Here is a 13,672-nt window from a genome sequence, read left to right as displayed (position 1 = left end):
CCAGACTTCGCGCAGCTCTCCGCAAGGCACGGGAGCTCAGCGCTGGGCTCCCACGGTTTGCGGAGAGTTGCCTGTTCTGGGGACTGGGGTCGGGGGAAGCTCGGGCTTCTCCCGCCCCAGCCCCGCGCCTGGGGGGGAAAATAAAATTTATTTCCTTTATTTCCCCCCCAAAAAAACTAGGTGCGCCTTATGGGACGGTGTGTCCTATAGGGCAAAAAATACGATAATTGATTTCTGGCAATAATTTTAAGTTCCAATCACCATAGTCTGGTAACTTTCACTTTATTCCACCAGGTCTCATCCTGACACAGCAGCAAAAACTATTCAGAAGGCATGGTGGAATCACACAAGGCTACGGTTGTATAGACTCATGAAACATACAATTCGGGCAGCGGTATGCTCTTGCATGTGGTTTGGGCTGACTAGATGTAGTCCTGTAGTTTAATGTGTCATTTAATAAGTGGTTTCCCTTTGTATGGATGCATTGAGCAATAGAAACAAGCTCTGGCTTGCAAGGGGTATCCCTCAAGGTATCATTAATATATTTGTTTTGCTTGCAACAGTATACACACAAATATTCCAAAGCCAGCAGGGACCCAGGGATAATGCTTTCATGCTCTTTGTCACCGTTGGCAGTAGAAATCTGCTAACACAAAGGGGCTGGGCTGTGTGGTGTAGGAGGAAAGCCCACCAGAAAGTTGCTGCATCCTAAATTACTGAGGAGCAAGAATTGATTTTTGGCCATTTCCCCATCAGGAATAATTATTGCTCCTGAAAGTAAAACAATACAAATTAAGAAGCTCAGAAGTGGGCCACAACTGGTTTAAGATTTTAAAGGTCTAACCAGCACAGTGAATTGAGGCCAGAAATAAATTGGTAACCAATGCAGAAGGCTACTATATTAGATAATATAATTGGAGTCAAAACCATAGTAGATGCATTTGTTTGAAGTTTTCCAACCATCTTCAGAGCAACTAAATATAGAGTGCATTACATTACCCTGTATGTGGTTGAAGCATGAGGCCAATCCCAGTTACTCTAGATTGTGCACAAGTTGGTGCACAAACTGAAGTTGATAAAAAGCAGTTCTGGCCATTGTTACCACCTGGTTATCCAGGGACCAGCCTGTAACCAGAAGTACACACACAAGCAATCTTCATTACTCTCCATTACTCCCAGTCTTCCATGCCTTTCAAGCCAAATAAGCAAAATAATGACCCAACTGTTACTTTTTTCTAATTTGTCTGAAGATGTGTTGGTTTGCTGCAGACCCTGTAATAGCCAGTGCCTCAACATTCTAGTTGAAGTTAGACGTTGACGGGCACCTGTTCTTTTTCAGACTGAAAGGGTGACTATATAAATGGGCTTTCAACAGAGCGTTGCAGTGTGCCATGTTCCTATTTAGGGTTCTAGTTAGCCATGCATTCTTCCTGCATACTCCATTCTATTACCTTATCCTCCAAGTTTCCATTCCCATCCATATAGACTCTCAACATTCTGTGGTCACTGAGTTTATTTCTTATTTTGTTTTGGGGAGTAGTTGCTGTTTACAAGATGGGTTGTCCTTAGAATTTTTCTTAAAAATAATTTCTACTTCTGTATATTGATGTTTGTTTAAAAACAGTTATACCAGGCAAGTTACAACAATATAAAATTACAAAATTGAAGTCAATTAAAACACTTCAGAGTTGGAGTCCTGCCTTTCCATAGCATGCTGATACTTCCTTCTTCCTTTACTCATGACCTGGGTTGTGACTGTAATATATTCTACCTTTACTGTAAAATTGTTGCATTTCCGTGCACTCTTGTTTCCGTTACAGTGTTCCGTTGCGCCTGAAGCAGTTTAGTCATGTTGGCCACATGTCCCGGAAAGCTCTGTGGACAAACGCTGGCTCCCTCGGCCTGAAAGCGAAATGAGCGCCGCAACCCCATAGTTGCCTTTGACTGGACTTAACCGTCCAGGGGTCCTTTACTTTTTTTTACCTTCATATGTACATTTTATTGTTATCTGCTCTAGAATTGTTATTCACAGTGAAGAGCAAGGTAGAGATTTATTTTTGCTTTTTCTTGATTTTCCACACGACAAAAAATTTACATTCCAACCTATTTATACAAATCCTTAAATTCCTAACAAAGAGTTATTTTGTTTGAGTCTTTTTCTTAATTTACAAATTCTTAATTTCTCCATATGACTTCCAACCTCCTCACTGAGGGTTCCTCCTTTTTTCTTTTTAATTATCACTGCTTCAATATGCCTTATTTCTTTTGTTTTGTCTCATATATACTTATTTATTTATTTATTGCAAGATAAAGAGATTTTAAATGCTGCTTTAAAACAAAGCTTGTTGAAAACTCTCTGAGCCAAACATATATTTATTTCAGGAGTACTGCATTACCCATGATATTTTGAAAAGAGTGTGTCCTTTGGAGGCTGAACTTCTTAAAGACCCTACTCTTACGTGCAGAGTTCGATTCAGGTAAAAGTACTACATTTCCATGCCTTGGTTTAATATATTTTGTTTAATTTAACAGTCTCTTTCTTCATCTTTTAAATGTTACTATGTAGGGGTGATTCCAATGGAGTAAGTTTCTTCCAAAGAAGAGTAATTGAGAATGAATTGTTCCTATTGATAAATGAACAAATATATTATTCTACTTTGTGTGGCAGTAGCTTCATAAGAACAGTAGTATACAAGAATCATAAGCATCTCATAGTGATACTTTACTACGAAAAAACACCAATATAGACTCCATGTGAGCAGGCTTATTTTTACTGATGACAGTAACTAAGGCTGCAGTCCTAAGTATATCTTTCTGCTTGATAAGCTGATTTTCAACATGCAGGAGGTGTAGGTAGATAGATAGATAGATAGATAGGCATTTAGACAGCTTATAGTCTGAAATGATAGAGACTTTACCAAGTGATTTTACTGAACATATACATTTGATCTTATTTCCTTATAACTATGTCCTAGATTGTTGCCTTAAACACACGTGAGTCCCATCCATAGAATTCCATTGACTTGATAGCATTGGCAGAGCTGCTGTTAATAGAGGACAGCAAGAGATCTATTTTCACTTCTTCCTCCCAAGATGTGCCAAGACACACTGGTCAGCTATATGTTTAGCACTGTACATTCAATTCTAGTCCAGTGAGGCAAAATGTGTTCTCTGTTCCCAGCAGATAGAGATCCAGAAAGGAAAACATTTTACACACATAGGGTAGAATTCAACATGGTGCTAATTTGATCATTCTGTCAAGGCAAGCATTTCATTTCTTTCAGTGCAACCATTTCTTCCTTCATGCACTATTTTGGGGGTTCTACTGACCCAGAGCAGATTTGGGGGAAGAGGAGGGGAAAGCCCCATTGCAATACTGGGAATCCTTGCCCAGGCTTCCACTAGCGAACCAGGTTAGTTAAATCCACCCCATAGACCTGAATTTGCACACAGATTGGAGCTAATCCCATACCTTTCAAAAAAACATACTCTTAACATGTGTTTGGGATTAAGGATATAATTTGTTTGATTGTCTTTGTTAAATAAAACCACAGGTGGATTTTTAAAACATCGCCAATCATCTTATTTAAATTAGAACTAAAGTGAAAACAGTCACTTCCATTGCCAAACATTAAATAAGCTGTTTAATAACAATAGGTAATTAAGTTCTGGTGTTTCCCCTCCCTTCAGATTAGCTGGATCTGATTTCCCCCCTTTCGTTGTGTTCAAGATATTTTGCAAGTCAAGAGACCAAAACACCCATTACATCACTGGGAAAAGCGTAATAACAGCAACAAGTGAGGTAACCTATTGGATTTTTTTTAAAAAATGTTCTGTATCATCTGTTACTTAAACTTGATACTATAATAAGTTCTTTGTATTTAAAACACTACCATTCTTTACTTATGCTAACTTTACACCAGCTGTGAGGAATCAGAATTGTAGAGTTGGAAGGGATCATGAGGGTCAACAATTCCAACCCCCTGCAACGCAGAAATCTCAGCCCATGGGCCTAAGTAGGCCAAGCAGAGATACTAATTTAGCCAGTGAGGAAGTCAAAGTACTGGGAACCTTGGGAGGAAATGATCGTGTTCTCTTGGGTTTCATTATATAGAAGCAAGGAAAAGCTGAGTATAGTTGGATAGCCACTCTGAACTTGAAGGCTGATTTCAGAAATCTTAAGGAACTACTGAGTGAAATGCCATAGTCAGAAATACTTAAAGAGAAGGGAGTCCAAGATGGATGGGAGTTTCTTAAAGGTGAAATATTGAAGGCACAAATGCAGACAATTCCAACAAGAGCAAAAACAAGGGTCCAGAAACCAAGCCTGATGATGAACAGTTGAGGGAATTGGGTATGATTAGCCTGGAAAATTAGAGACTGAGAGGAGACAAGATAGCTGTCTTCAAATATCTAATGAGTTGTCAAATGGAAGATTGAGCAAGCTTGTTTTCTTCTGCTCTGGAGGGTAGGACTCGAAGCAATGGCTTCAAATTCAAAGAAAGGATATTCCGACTAAACATCAAGAAGACTTTCTGACATAAGACCTGTTTTGACAGTAGAACAGTCTCCCTCAGGAGGTGGTGGACTCTCCTTCCTTGGATGTTTTTAAGCCAAGGTTAGATGGCTATCTAACATATGCTTTACTTGAGATTCCTGCAGTGCAGGAGGTTGGACTAGATGACCCTTGGGATCCCTTCACCTCTACAATTCTATGATTCGTTAGAATTTTATGAGTTCTTAGTGTTACTGGTTCTAAGACATCACAGTTAGTGTACAGATTGCCCTCAATACCTGCTTCTTCACATTGTGTTTGAATTTACTGTTTGAAATTGTACCCTGCACTTCACATAGTAAGTGGTGTATAATAAAATATTAAGAATATTATAAACTTACTGTATGATGCACACACTTTGTACGGAGAACATATTCATGCTGTTCTTCCCTCTCAAAAACTGATGTGGGTGCATGTAACACTTAGCTCATGATGGAAAGCAGGATGCAGATACATTTCCTTCATGAGACTAAGATTATTTTCCACTAAGCTTCTGAACCGTGCCTTAGAAAATGCATCATCAAGCTCCTATAAAATTTTCAGATACAAAATTGATGCACTTTTGATTATAATGGTATAATCAGGCTGAGCTTTGTCTTGAATGCATGAGGATTTCAGAATGGTGATTTAGGGTAGAGTTACAGTGACACTGAGGATCTTTATATATTTTCTGATGATTGATAGGCGGCTGTTGATGCTTGCAAGTTAATGGGATACCGGACGTATTATAATCAGATACTGCAGGATGAACTTCAGCATAAGAAATACGGAATAACAGAGGAGTTGGATGTGGCTACAATAAGAGACCACGTACAAGTAAGCAATGCTTATGTTCTCCACCCCTTATGCCATAATTAATTACAGTGGTACCTCAGGTTACATACGCTTCAGGTTACATACGCTTCAGGTTACAGACTCCGCTAGCCCAGAAATAGTGCTTCAGGTTAAGAACTTTGCTTCAGGATGAGAACAGAAATCGTGCTCCGGCGGCAGCAGGAGGCCCCATTAGCTAAAGTGGTGCTTCAGGTTAAGAACAGTTTCAGGTTAAGTACGGACCTCCGGAACGAATTAAGTACTTAACCTGAGGTACCACTGTAATTAATCTGATAATGAAAAAGACCGAACACGTGGGAAGGGTTGGAGGAGGGAAAGAATGAGCCCAAGACCTGCTTTCAGTCTCACCTGGGAAGAGGTTTGGAGGAAGATCTGAACAGCCCCAAAGTCTACTTAAATACAACACTAGTAAGAGCAAGGCAACAGCATATTACACACACACTGTAATTATATTTGTGTATTTGTAAAATTCAGTTAAATAATCAATCCAGGCAACAGATCCTATAGAAAATATTATGTTAGCAGTAATAATATACAATGCAACCCTACATATGTTAGAAGTTAAGTTCCACTGCATTTAGAGGGACTTACTTCACAGAATTGGAGCCTTTAGATTCATTTTCTTGGCTGATAAAATGGAAGAATTGCAGTAAAGGGGATAGTTTACAAAAGATAACCAGAGAATCCTAGTACAACATTCTCATACATATTGTTCTTTCATGACTGTCTAGTATAGCAATCTCATGGATGAGGTTCCAGCATACTATGGCGGCAGACATAACTGCTGGAGAAGGCTGTCTTTACATGATTTTCCCAGATCAATGATTGTGTATGACATCATGGACTATGCACAGTCTGGGAAGCTATCTACCAGACTTAGGATGGAATTGCCATTTCTGCTGCTGAGGCCACAGAATGAAGAAACGTGTCGTGCTCAATTCATGGCTATTTGTCAAATCAGGTAAATCAGAGCTTTCCAAACTCCTCATGTTGGTGACACACTTTTTAGACATTCATCATTTCACATCATAGTAATTCAGTTTTACTAGTAAACTGCAGATTAAACTAACCCCTTTCCAGCCACCCAATGTGTGCTGCTTTTTAATAATAATAAAACACAGATGTAGCACCTGCACTCCCGTATCCTGAGACAGATGAGGGAAGGCTGGCAGCCAGACTAAAGCAGCAGGCCTTGTGAGATACATTGTGTACCGTAGGCCTGATTCTGCATTCTGGGAAACCAGTTTCAGCATGATCCTGTCCCAGAATTTATGCCCAGCAGACAGAACAGGATCACTCTTAAATCCCACTCTCCCATCAGAGTCCCAAGATACACTGGCACAGTAAACTCACAACAGCAGGCAGAGACTTACCACCAAGGCAACCTTTATGCCAGCTGGAGCCCAGAAGCACAAGGGGATGGGGAATATGAAAGAGTGTTGTGGGAAGAATAGGTTGCTCAAGAGGGGCTTTTTTAGGAAAGCAGCTGTGGATAACCACAACTCTAAATGGCTCATTTGCAACAGTCCAAATTCCATGCTGCTGGTTACATAGGTAAGTAGTATAAAGAGCTATGAAGCCTTATAAAGAGCTATGAAGCCTTCTGCTCAAACATTAAAAGTTGCAGTCAACCACATTTCACAGACCGTCATAGAATTATTCCGAAGGACCAGTTTCGGCAAATGCTTAATGAGCATTCTGCATACTTAATGAGAAAAATCATTAAACATGATGGCCTAAATTTTATATACACACACACAATATTCCCCACCCCTCTGGCTGGGTTTCCCCAGCCACTCTGTGCGGCTCCCAACAAAATAATAATAATAATACAGTCATACCTCGGGTTAAGTATGCTTCAGGTTGAGCGTTTTCAGGTTGCATTCCGCGGCGACCGGGAAGTAACTGAACGGGTTACCTCCGGGTTTCACCGCTCACACATGCGCATACACTCAAAATGATGTCACACGCATGCGCAGAAGTGGCAAATCGCGACCCGCGCACGCACAGACACGGGTTGCATTCTGCTAAGGATGCAAACGGGGCTCCGGAACGGATCCCATTCGCATCCAGAGGTACCACTGTAAAGACAATGTCCATGACTGATATGGAATGGAATGTTTATTTGAAGGCAGGTGTTCCCCCTTCTGGATATAGATAAGCATTGCTCTGGCCTCAGCTGTCCACTTACAGCTCTTAGTTTAAACATTCTTTTATTTTATTATATATTATGATCTAAACAATTACATATCATGTTTAGTTTTATAGCAGCTATGTATTTAAAGGGCTTTCCATGTAATGCTAAATGGCTCAGCTCCCATTAATTTATTTTTTAACATGATTTCAATGTAAAAGATATTTGTGATAGTTGCAGTATTTTGATAATATGATACAGAAGTGTATTTTCATATTGCTTTGGATTTGTTGATTTAAATGTTTCATTGTGTCAGTGGAAAATATATTCGTTTAATACTGACAACAAATGTGCAAGCATTACAGTGCAGTTATGACCACTCATTCATACTGGTGAAACCTAATGCTGCATTTTTAAAGTTGTAGTCCTATGCACACTTAATTGGGACTAAATCTAGATTAACTTGGGGGCGGTTTGTTGAATAGGCATGCCGAGGATTACACTGTAAAGTAGGAATTTCCTTATTCTATAGTGAACGCTGATAACATTTTAATTCTGTACAATTGTGTGGGGAAATTGTTTAAAACATTGTTTTCTCCCCAGAACTCCACCACAAATTCCCACAACTGCAGTCTTCTCAAAACTGAGTAGAAAATCAGCACCTAGAACTGGGCGTCGCTCTTACCAAGCTCAGAAGAAGAATGCAAAAATGAGGAAGGCTTATAGCCTTGAGAAACAAAGAGAGGTGAGCATGTTAAAAGAAAAAGAAATTTTCTGATCAAATGCTGATAAATCTCACAGCTAAGATTTTACTAGTCTGTCTTAAAGAGCTTTGATTGTTCCCACTCCCCCTTGGGATGAACTTAATAAGACAGTTCTAAGATTATGACCGGGGTAACTCTACTTGTTCTACATAAAAGCCATCAGAAAAGTGAGGACAACAGCATAACACTATGTCTAACTACCGTATTTTTTGCTCTGTAAGACTCACTTTTTCCCTCCTGAAAAGTAAGGTGAAATGTGTGTGTATCTTATGGAGCGAATGCAGGCTGCGCAGCTATCACAGAAGCCAGAACAGCAAGAGGGGGTTGCTGCTTTCACTGCGCAGCGATCCCTCTTGCTCTTCTGGCTTCTGAGATTCAGAATATTTTTTTTCTTGTTTTCCTCCTCCAAAACCAAGGTGCGTCTTGTGGTCTGGTGCGTCTTATAGAGCGAAAAATACGGTAATTGTTCTTGATCACCTATGCTGAGGAACATTTGTGTAACTCACCAAATAAATAGCCCAAAAAAGTTTGTATTTTACTGATCCTATCATTTTTATTTTGTTTTAATTTTATTAAAAGGCATTTAGACATATTAGAAATCCATCTCCATAATTTTAAAACAACACATTTGTAGCTTTGGCATGCAAAAAATGCAGGAATTAACGTGTTAGCAAGCAACCTCACTTGCTAGATCTCAAGGGGTTGGCTGCAGTCCTTAATTGTAATAGACCTTCTAAAGAAACACCTGGTGTTTGAGATCTACTTCTAACTAAGTGGCAACGCAAAAGGACCCCTGGACAGTTAAGTCCAGTCAAAGACGACTATGAGGTTGCGGTGCTCATCTCGCTTTCAGGCCGAGGGAGCCGGCATTTGTCCACAGACAGCTTTCTGGGTCATGTGGCCAGGACGACTAAACTGCTTCTGGTGCAACAGAACACTGTGACGGAAACTAGAGTGCATGGAAATGCCGTTTACTTTCCTACCGTAGCGGTACCTATTGATCTCCTTGCACTGGCATGCATTCAAACTGCTAGGTTGGCAGGCGCTGGGACAGAGCAATGGGAGCTCACCCCGTTGCGGGGATTCAAACCGCTGACCTTCTGATCGGCAAGCCCAAGAGGCTCAGTGGTTTAGAAAATAAGCTCTGTTTTAGTAAGTTACATTCTGCAACAAAACCTGCAATAGGGCCCCTATTGAAGGACACCATCCTGGTTGCTGCAACATAGCCTAGGAAGGAAGATTAGTGCAGACACTGCTCAAGTGTCAATCCAAGACTGTCTTATGTATGTTTGTTTGTTTGTCTGTTTGTTTGTTTGTTATTATGGGTGGGTTCAACTAAATGAACAAAAACTGCTAGTGCAACAGGGTCCCCCCCCCTTTGTGTGCCCCTATGACTTCCCCCAAATTGGCTCTGTGAACAGTGCACAGGGGAGGAGGGAGATGGTTCCATCTGGAAAGCAAATATTCTTGCACTGATGGAATGATCACCCTTATCCCACACTGAATTCCACCTTACAACATATACAATGGATTCTGTTTAGGAGTATGAGGCTAAACAACTAAGCTGTGATTTCTTCTTAGAATAATCTGTACTTTGTTATTTTGGAGCAGATGCTGAGAACTTCATCGTTGTTAAGTGATCATTCAGACTCCACAGTCACTGAAGAGTCAAGCCATGAAAGTCATTTGTCAGATGAAGACTGGGAGCACGAGGCAGTGAAGCTATACAACTGGGCCAGATCCCTACGAGTGGAAGATATTGGGGGAGACTAACCCATGATAAAACTTATGTTCCCTTCCATTTCTTCTGTTTGAATCACAGAATTGTAGAAAATAGATAATTTGTCCTGATGTGTGTAATTTTCTCCTATCATGCTGCAGACATGAAGAACATGAATAGCATGTGAATAATTACTGTCTGGCTTTAGGAAATTCATGGTGCAGCAATTTATTGTGCTAAAGTAACAATGGTAGTATCATTAGCAGATAAGAGGGAAGGAAACATGACCTATAGGGAGAGAAGCAGAGTTATTTATCCTTAGAACCCACATGGACAACTTTGAAAAGAGAGTAATAGTTTCCCTTTCTGAATTACAGCTAAGGGAGCACCAAGAGAGAAAGTTGGTATATGATCTCCATTTTAAGTCATATTCAGGGTAGATCCATTTTGCAAGATAAGTATTTATTTCAAGGGGTCTACACTGAGCATGACACAGCAGGATATTGCCTGGTATATTGCAATGTTAATCTAGTGTCCATTTTAACATAGTCATTTGTGCTTGCTTATCAATTGGGCTGAATGTTTTAAATAAACAGTAATTTTTGAGTTAGGTCAACATGCTTGACCCATAGAAAAGAAGAACAATGGACAAAGTACCCTAAAGATTAAAAATATTTTATTTACATTTTTATATATACAATTTTTACACATTAGTTTAAAAACAGAATAGAGTACATATGCATCACTGAACATAATGCATTCACAGCATGAGAGAAGTTAATGTTTGGGAACAGGTGGGAAGAAAAAATGTTTTTAGAAAGTTAAAAAGGACAGATCACAGAATTTCATAGCAGCTCTGGGAACGTTCCTGGAAAAAGTACCCCAACACGCACATTTGAGTTTGTGTATATGTTTGAACCAAGTCCTTCCATTTGATTCAGCACAGTCAGAAGATAGCTTTCCAAGTTAACTTGTCAAGACCGTTGTTCATGAAACCTCTGCCAACTCATTCAGAACAACAGTAAAGCAACAGTAGAATTTATGCCATATAGGGATTATGCCACTGCAGCCCGGTAACCTTTTCACCAGGAATGCAGAAAACCTGTGGATCTCCACATGCTGTTAAGATGCCCAATCTCCATCAGCCCCAGCCATCATATTTTAATGATCAGGGTTTGTGGGAGTTGTGCTTCAACAACATTTGCAGACCCGTAGTTTGCTTTACACTAGTACTCTTTTCCAGGCTTCCAATGGCATTAATATTAATAGTAAAATTACCAGTTATATGAGATTATAACTGGAATCCTGATCCTAACTCAATACTATAGTTTTGAAAAGTCCACCAAAGCAATCCAGAATTATTAATCCAGATTTCTGTCTGCTTTTCTCTTTGCTACACTATTTGGAACAAAAACTGCCACTGATAAGAGATCACACTATACGAAAACTAAGATTTTCAGTTCCTATCATTTTAATGATACAGTACACATTGTTTTACAGAGACATAAGCTCACCCTTAATTGGCTTTTACAGTTTACACCATGTATGGGCAATCTTGATGCTACACTGCCCATTCTCCAGTTCAGAATTCACAATGTTTGTTCTCTCCAGAATAAAAGTATTCTGAACATTAGCAAGTTCTGTGACCAGGATTTAATAAGAAGAAAGTATTTCTCCCTTTAACTGTTATGAAACAAGCAAAAAGACTTAACAATGATGGAGTTCTACAGTATCATCCTAATTATTGTTTTTTAAGTTGGACCCCATCCACATGGTTTCTAAATGACTTAGTTTCTAGCAGTGACTAATGGCTTAAGCAGCATCATACTAAATAAGTCTAGTTTTATGTATGCTATAACCTTCCAATTCTAGCTTTATCCTTTTTCTCAGCTACCATGCTTGGGGGGAAAGTTGTGTCAACACAAACACTGCTTTATCTAGGCTCAAATTATGATTGCAAACCTTTTCATCTATTTAATGGTTGGCTTTTGCCGCTAAAATACTAGAGTCAACTTTTCCATTAGTATAAAACATCTGTAAACTCCTTGGAGAGCCACTGGTCCCTTAAAAAGCATTGAGAGCAGCCACTTCTTTCCCAGTATTGTTTCCCTACAGTTGATGTACCTCACATGCCCCCCTTTCTACTGAAACATATGGGCCATATATCTTTACAGTCGGTTTTCAAACAGAATGCGTTCCAGAAGTCAGTTCGACTTCTGAAATGTTCAGAAACCAAGGAGCAACTTCTGATTGGCTGCAGGAGTATCCTGCAGCCAATCAGAAGCCACGGAAGCTGATGTTTGGCTTCCGAGGCAAAGTTCACAAACTGGAACACCTACTTCCAGGTTTGCGGCGTTCAAGTTCCAAGTTGTTTAAAAACCAAGGTACGACTGTATAATGCAGTATACTTAAGCTCATGTTAAACAAATTCCTTTCAGAACCTGAGGGCTTAAGTATGTGTTGGATTGTGGTTACTGCCTGTATGGAGTTTTTATGTGTCATGCCCCTTGTTTTGGCACCAGTTAAACAGGTAGCTGAAACACCAGTACAAATGAAAACAATTGGGATTAAACAAATTATTGAGCCTTTTTTTATGAGCCTAGACTAGTCTGCCTAGTAATTAATAGGAAATGTGTTGGGAATCAAAGGAAAAAGATGCAAGTACCTGATGCCACAGAACTAGAATTTTGGTGCATTCTTTTCTCTTATATTAAGCAAACAAACTCAAGTAATGCACAGAAGTTCTAAGAACATACTATTTGTTTCTGGCATCATAGGCAAAGTCAAGATATTAGGCTAAATATCACTGACACACACTCCAAGTTGACAAATATTTCTTAACCTTATACAAGAGAAAAGAATACCATCCTTTAGATTTGAAACTGCTAGATGCTTGGTTTTGGTTTTTCAAACCTGGTACATGGGGCGATGATAATAAAAACAAACACATACAATTAAACAAATCCAGTGTAAACAAGATAGGAATTGAATAAAATAAGGCTGCAATTTCATGAGACTGAGGTTGAGCCCCAATTCATTAGGGCTTCCAATAAAACATGTACGGAATTGGGCTTCTTAAACAGTTGCATTGGGATGGAATGAAGAATAAAGGGTTGATAACCACAAGCACTAGAGATTTCTAAACAGGTTAAAATATTTTTACACAGTCTTATCATTCCATTCTTGGCTTGCCGTAATTAATTCTCCAATACTTTACATCTGGTGAATCATTTCAGACCTAACTTCCTTTTATGCTGAAAGCAACAATGAAAACCAAATACCTAGTTCAAGTCAGAAGCTGAGAAGTGGCACATATGCAAAGCAATGACTTCTAAATCTGCACATTTGGTCTTCGTCAAAGGCTGAGAAACCCGGGTAAATCATTTTTTAAAAGCTTATTTGACACCCAGGCTGATTCAGATGCACAGCAGAGCACATGGTATAATCAGTTTCATTATACACGATTGTGTGTTTGAAAACACTCTCACAACAAAGTGCACGTGTTTACCTTTGCATGGGCAGAGATATTTTGGCCCATGTTACACATAATGCTAAATCACTGTTTAGTGTTGCATGCATGAGCAGCAGTGAGCCTTGGACGCCCTTCAATTGAAACATATTTTAAAGGTATTAGTTCTCTGTTCCAGGAACACTGGTATTTTTTT

The 13,672-nt window shown here is 39.4% G+C and overlaps 1 protein-coding gene across 1 annotated transcript in view; it reads left to right on the top strand.

The window, feature by feature from the left end:
- LOC308476184 (uncharacterized protein CXorf58) overlaps positions 1-13,672 on the top strand; it is a gene marked incomplete at its 5' end in the record, with an annotated part of 15,800 nt that extends 2,128 nt beyond the window's left edge. The window contains 7 exon segments of the mRNA XM_081003663.1: positions 295-394; positions 2,383-2,477; positions 3,691-3,802; positions 5,240-5,371; positions 6,121-6,350; positions 8,127-8,268; positions 9,899-13,672. Coding sequence (XP_080859789.1) covers positions 295-394; positions 2,383-2,477; positions 3,691-3,802; positions 5,240-5,371; positions 6,121-6,350; positions 8,127-8,268; positions 9,899-10,060 — 973 coding nt within the window. The 3' untranslated portion in view covers positions 10,061-13,672.

The sequence above is a fragment of the Podarcis pityusensis genome, assembly GCF_964106645.2.
Source record: "Podarcis pityusensis genome assembly, chromosome: 4".
Classification (NCBI taxonomy): Eukaryota; Metazoa; Chordata; class Lepidosauria; order Squamata; family Lacertidae; genus Podarcis; species Podarcis pityusensis.
Note: the sequence above shows the minus strand (reverse complement) of the source record. Positions and strands in the feature narration are given on the sequence as shown.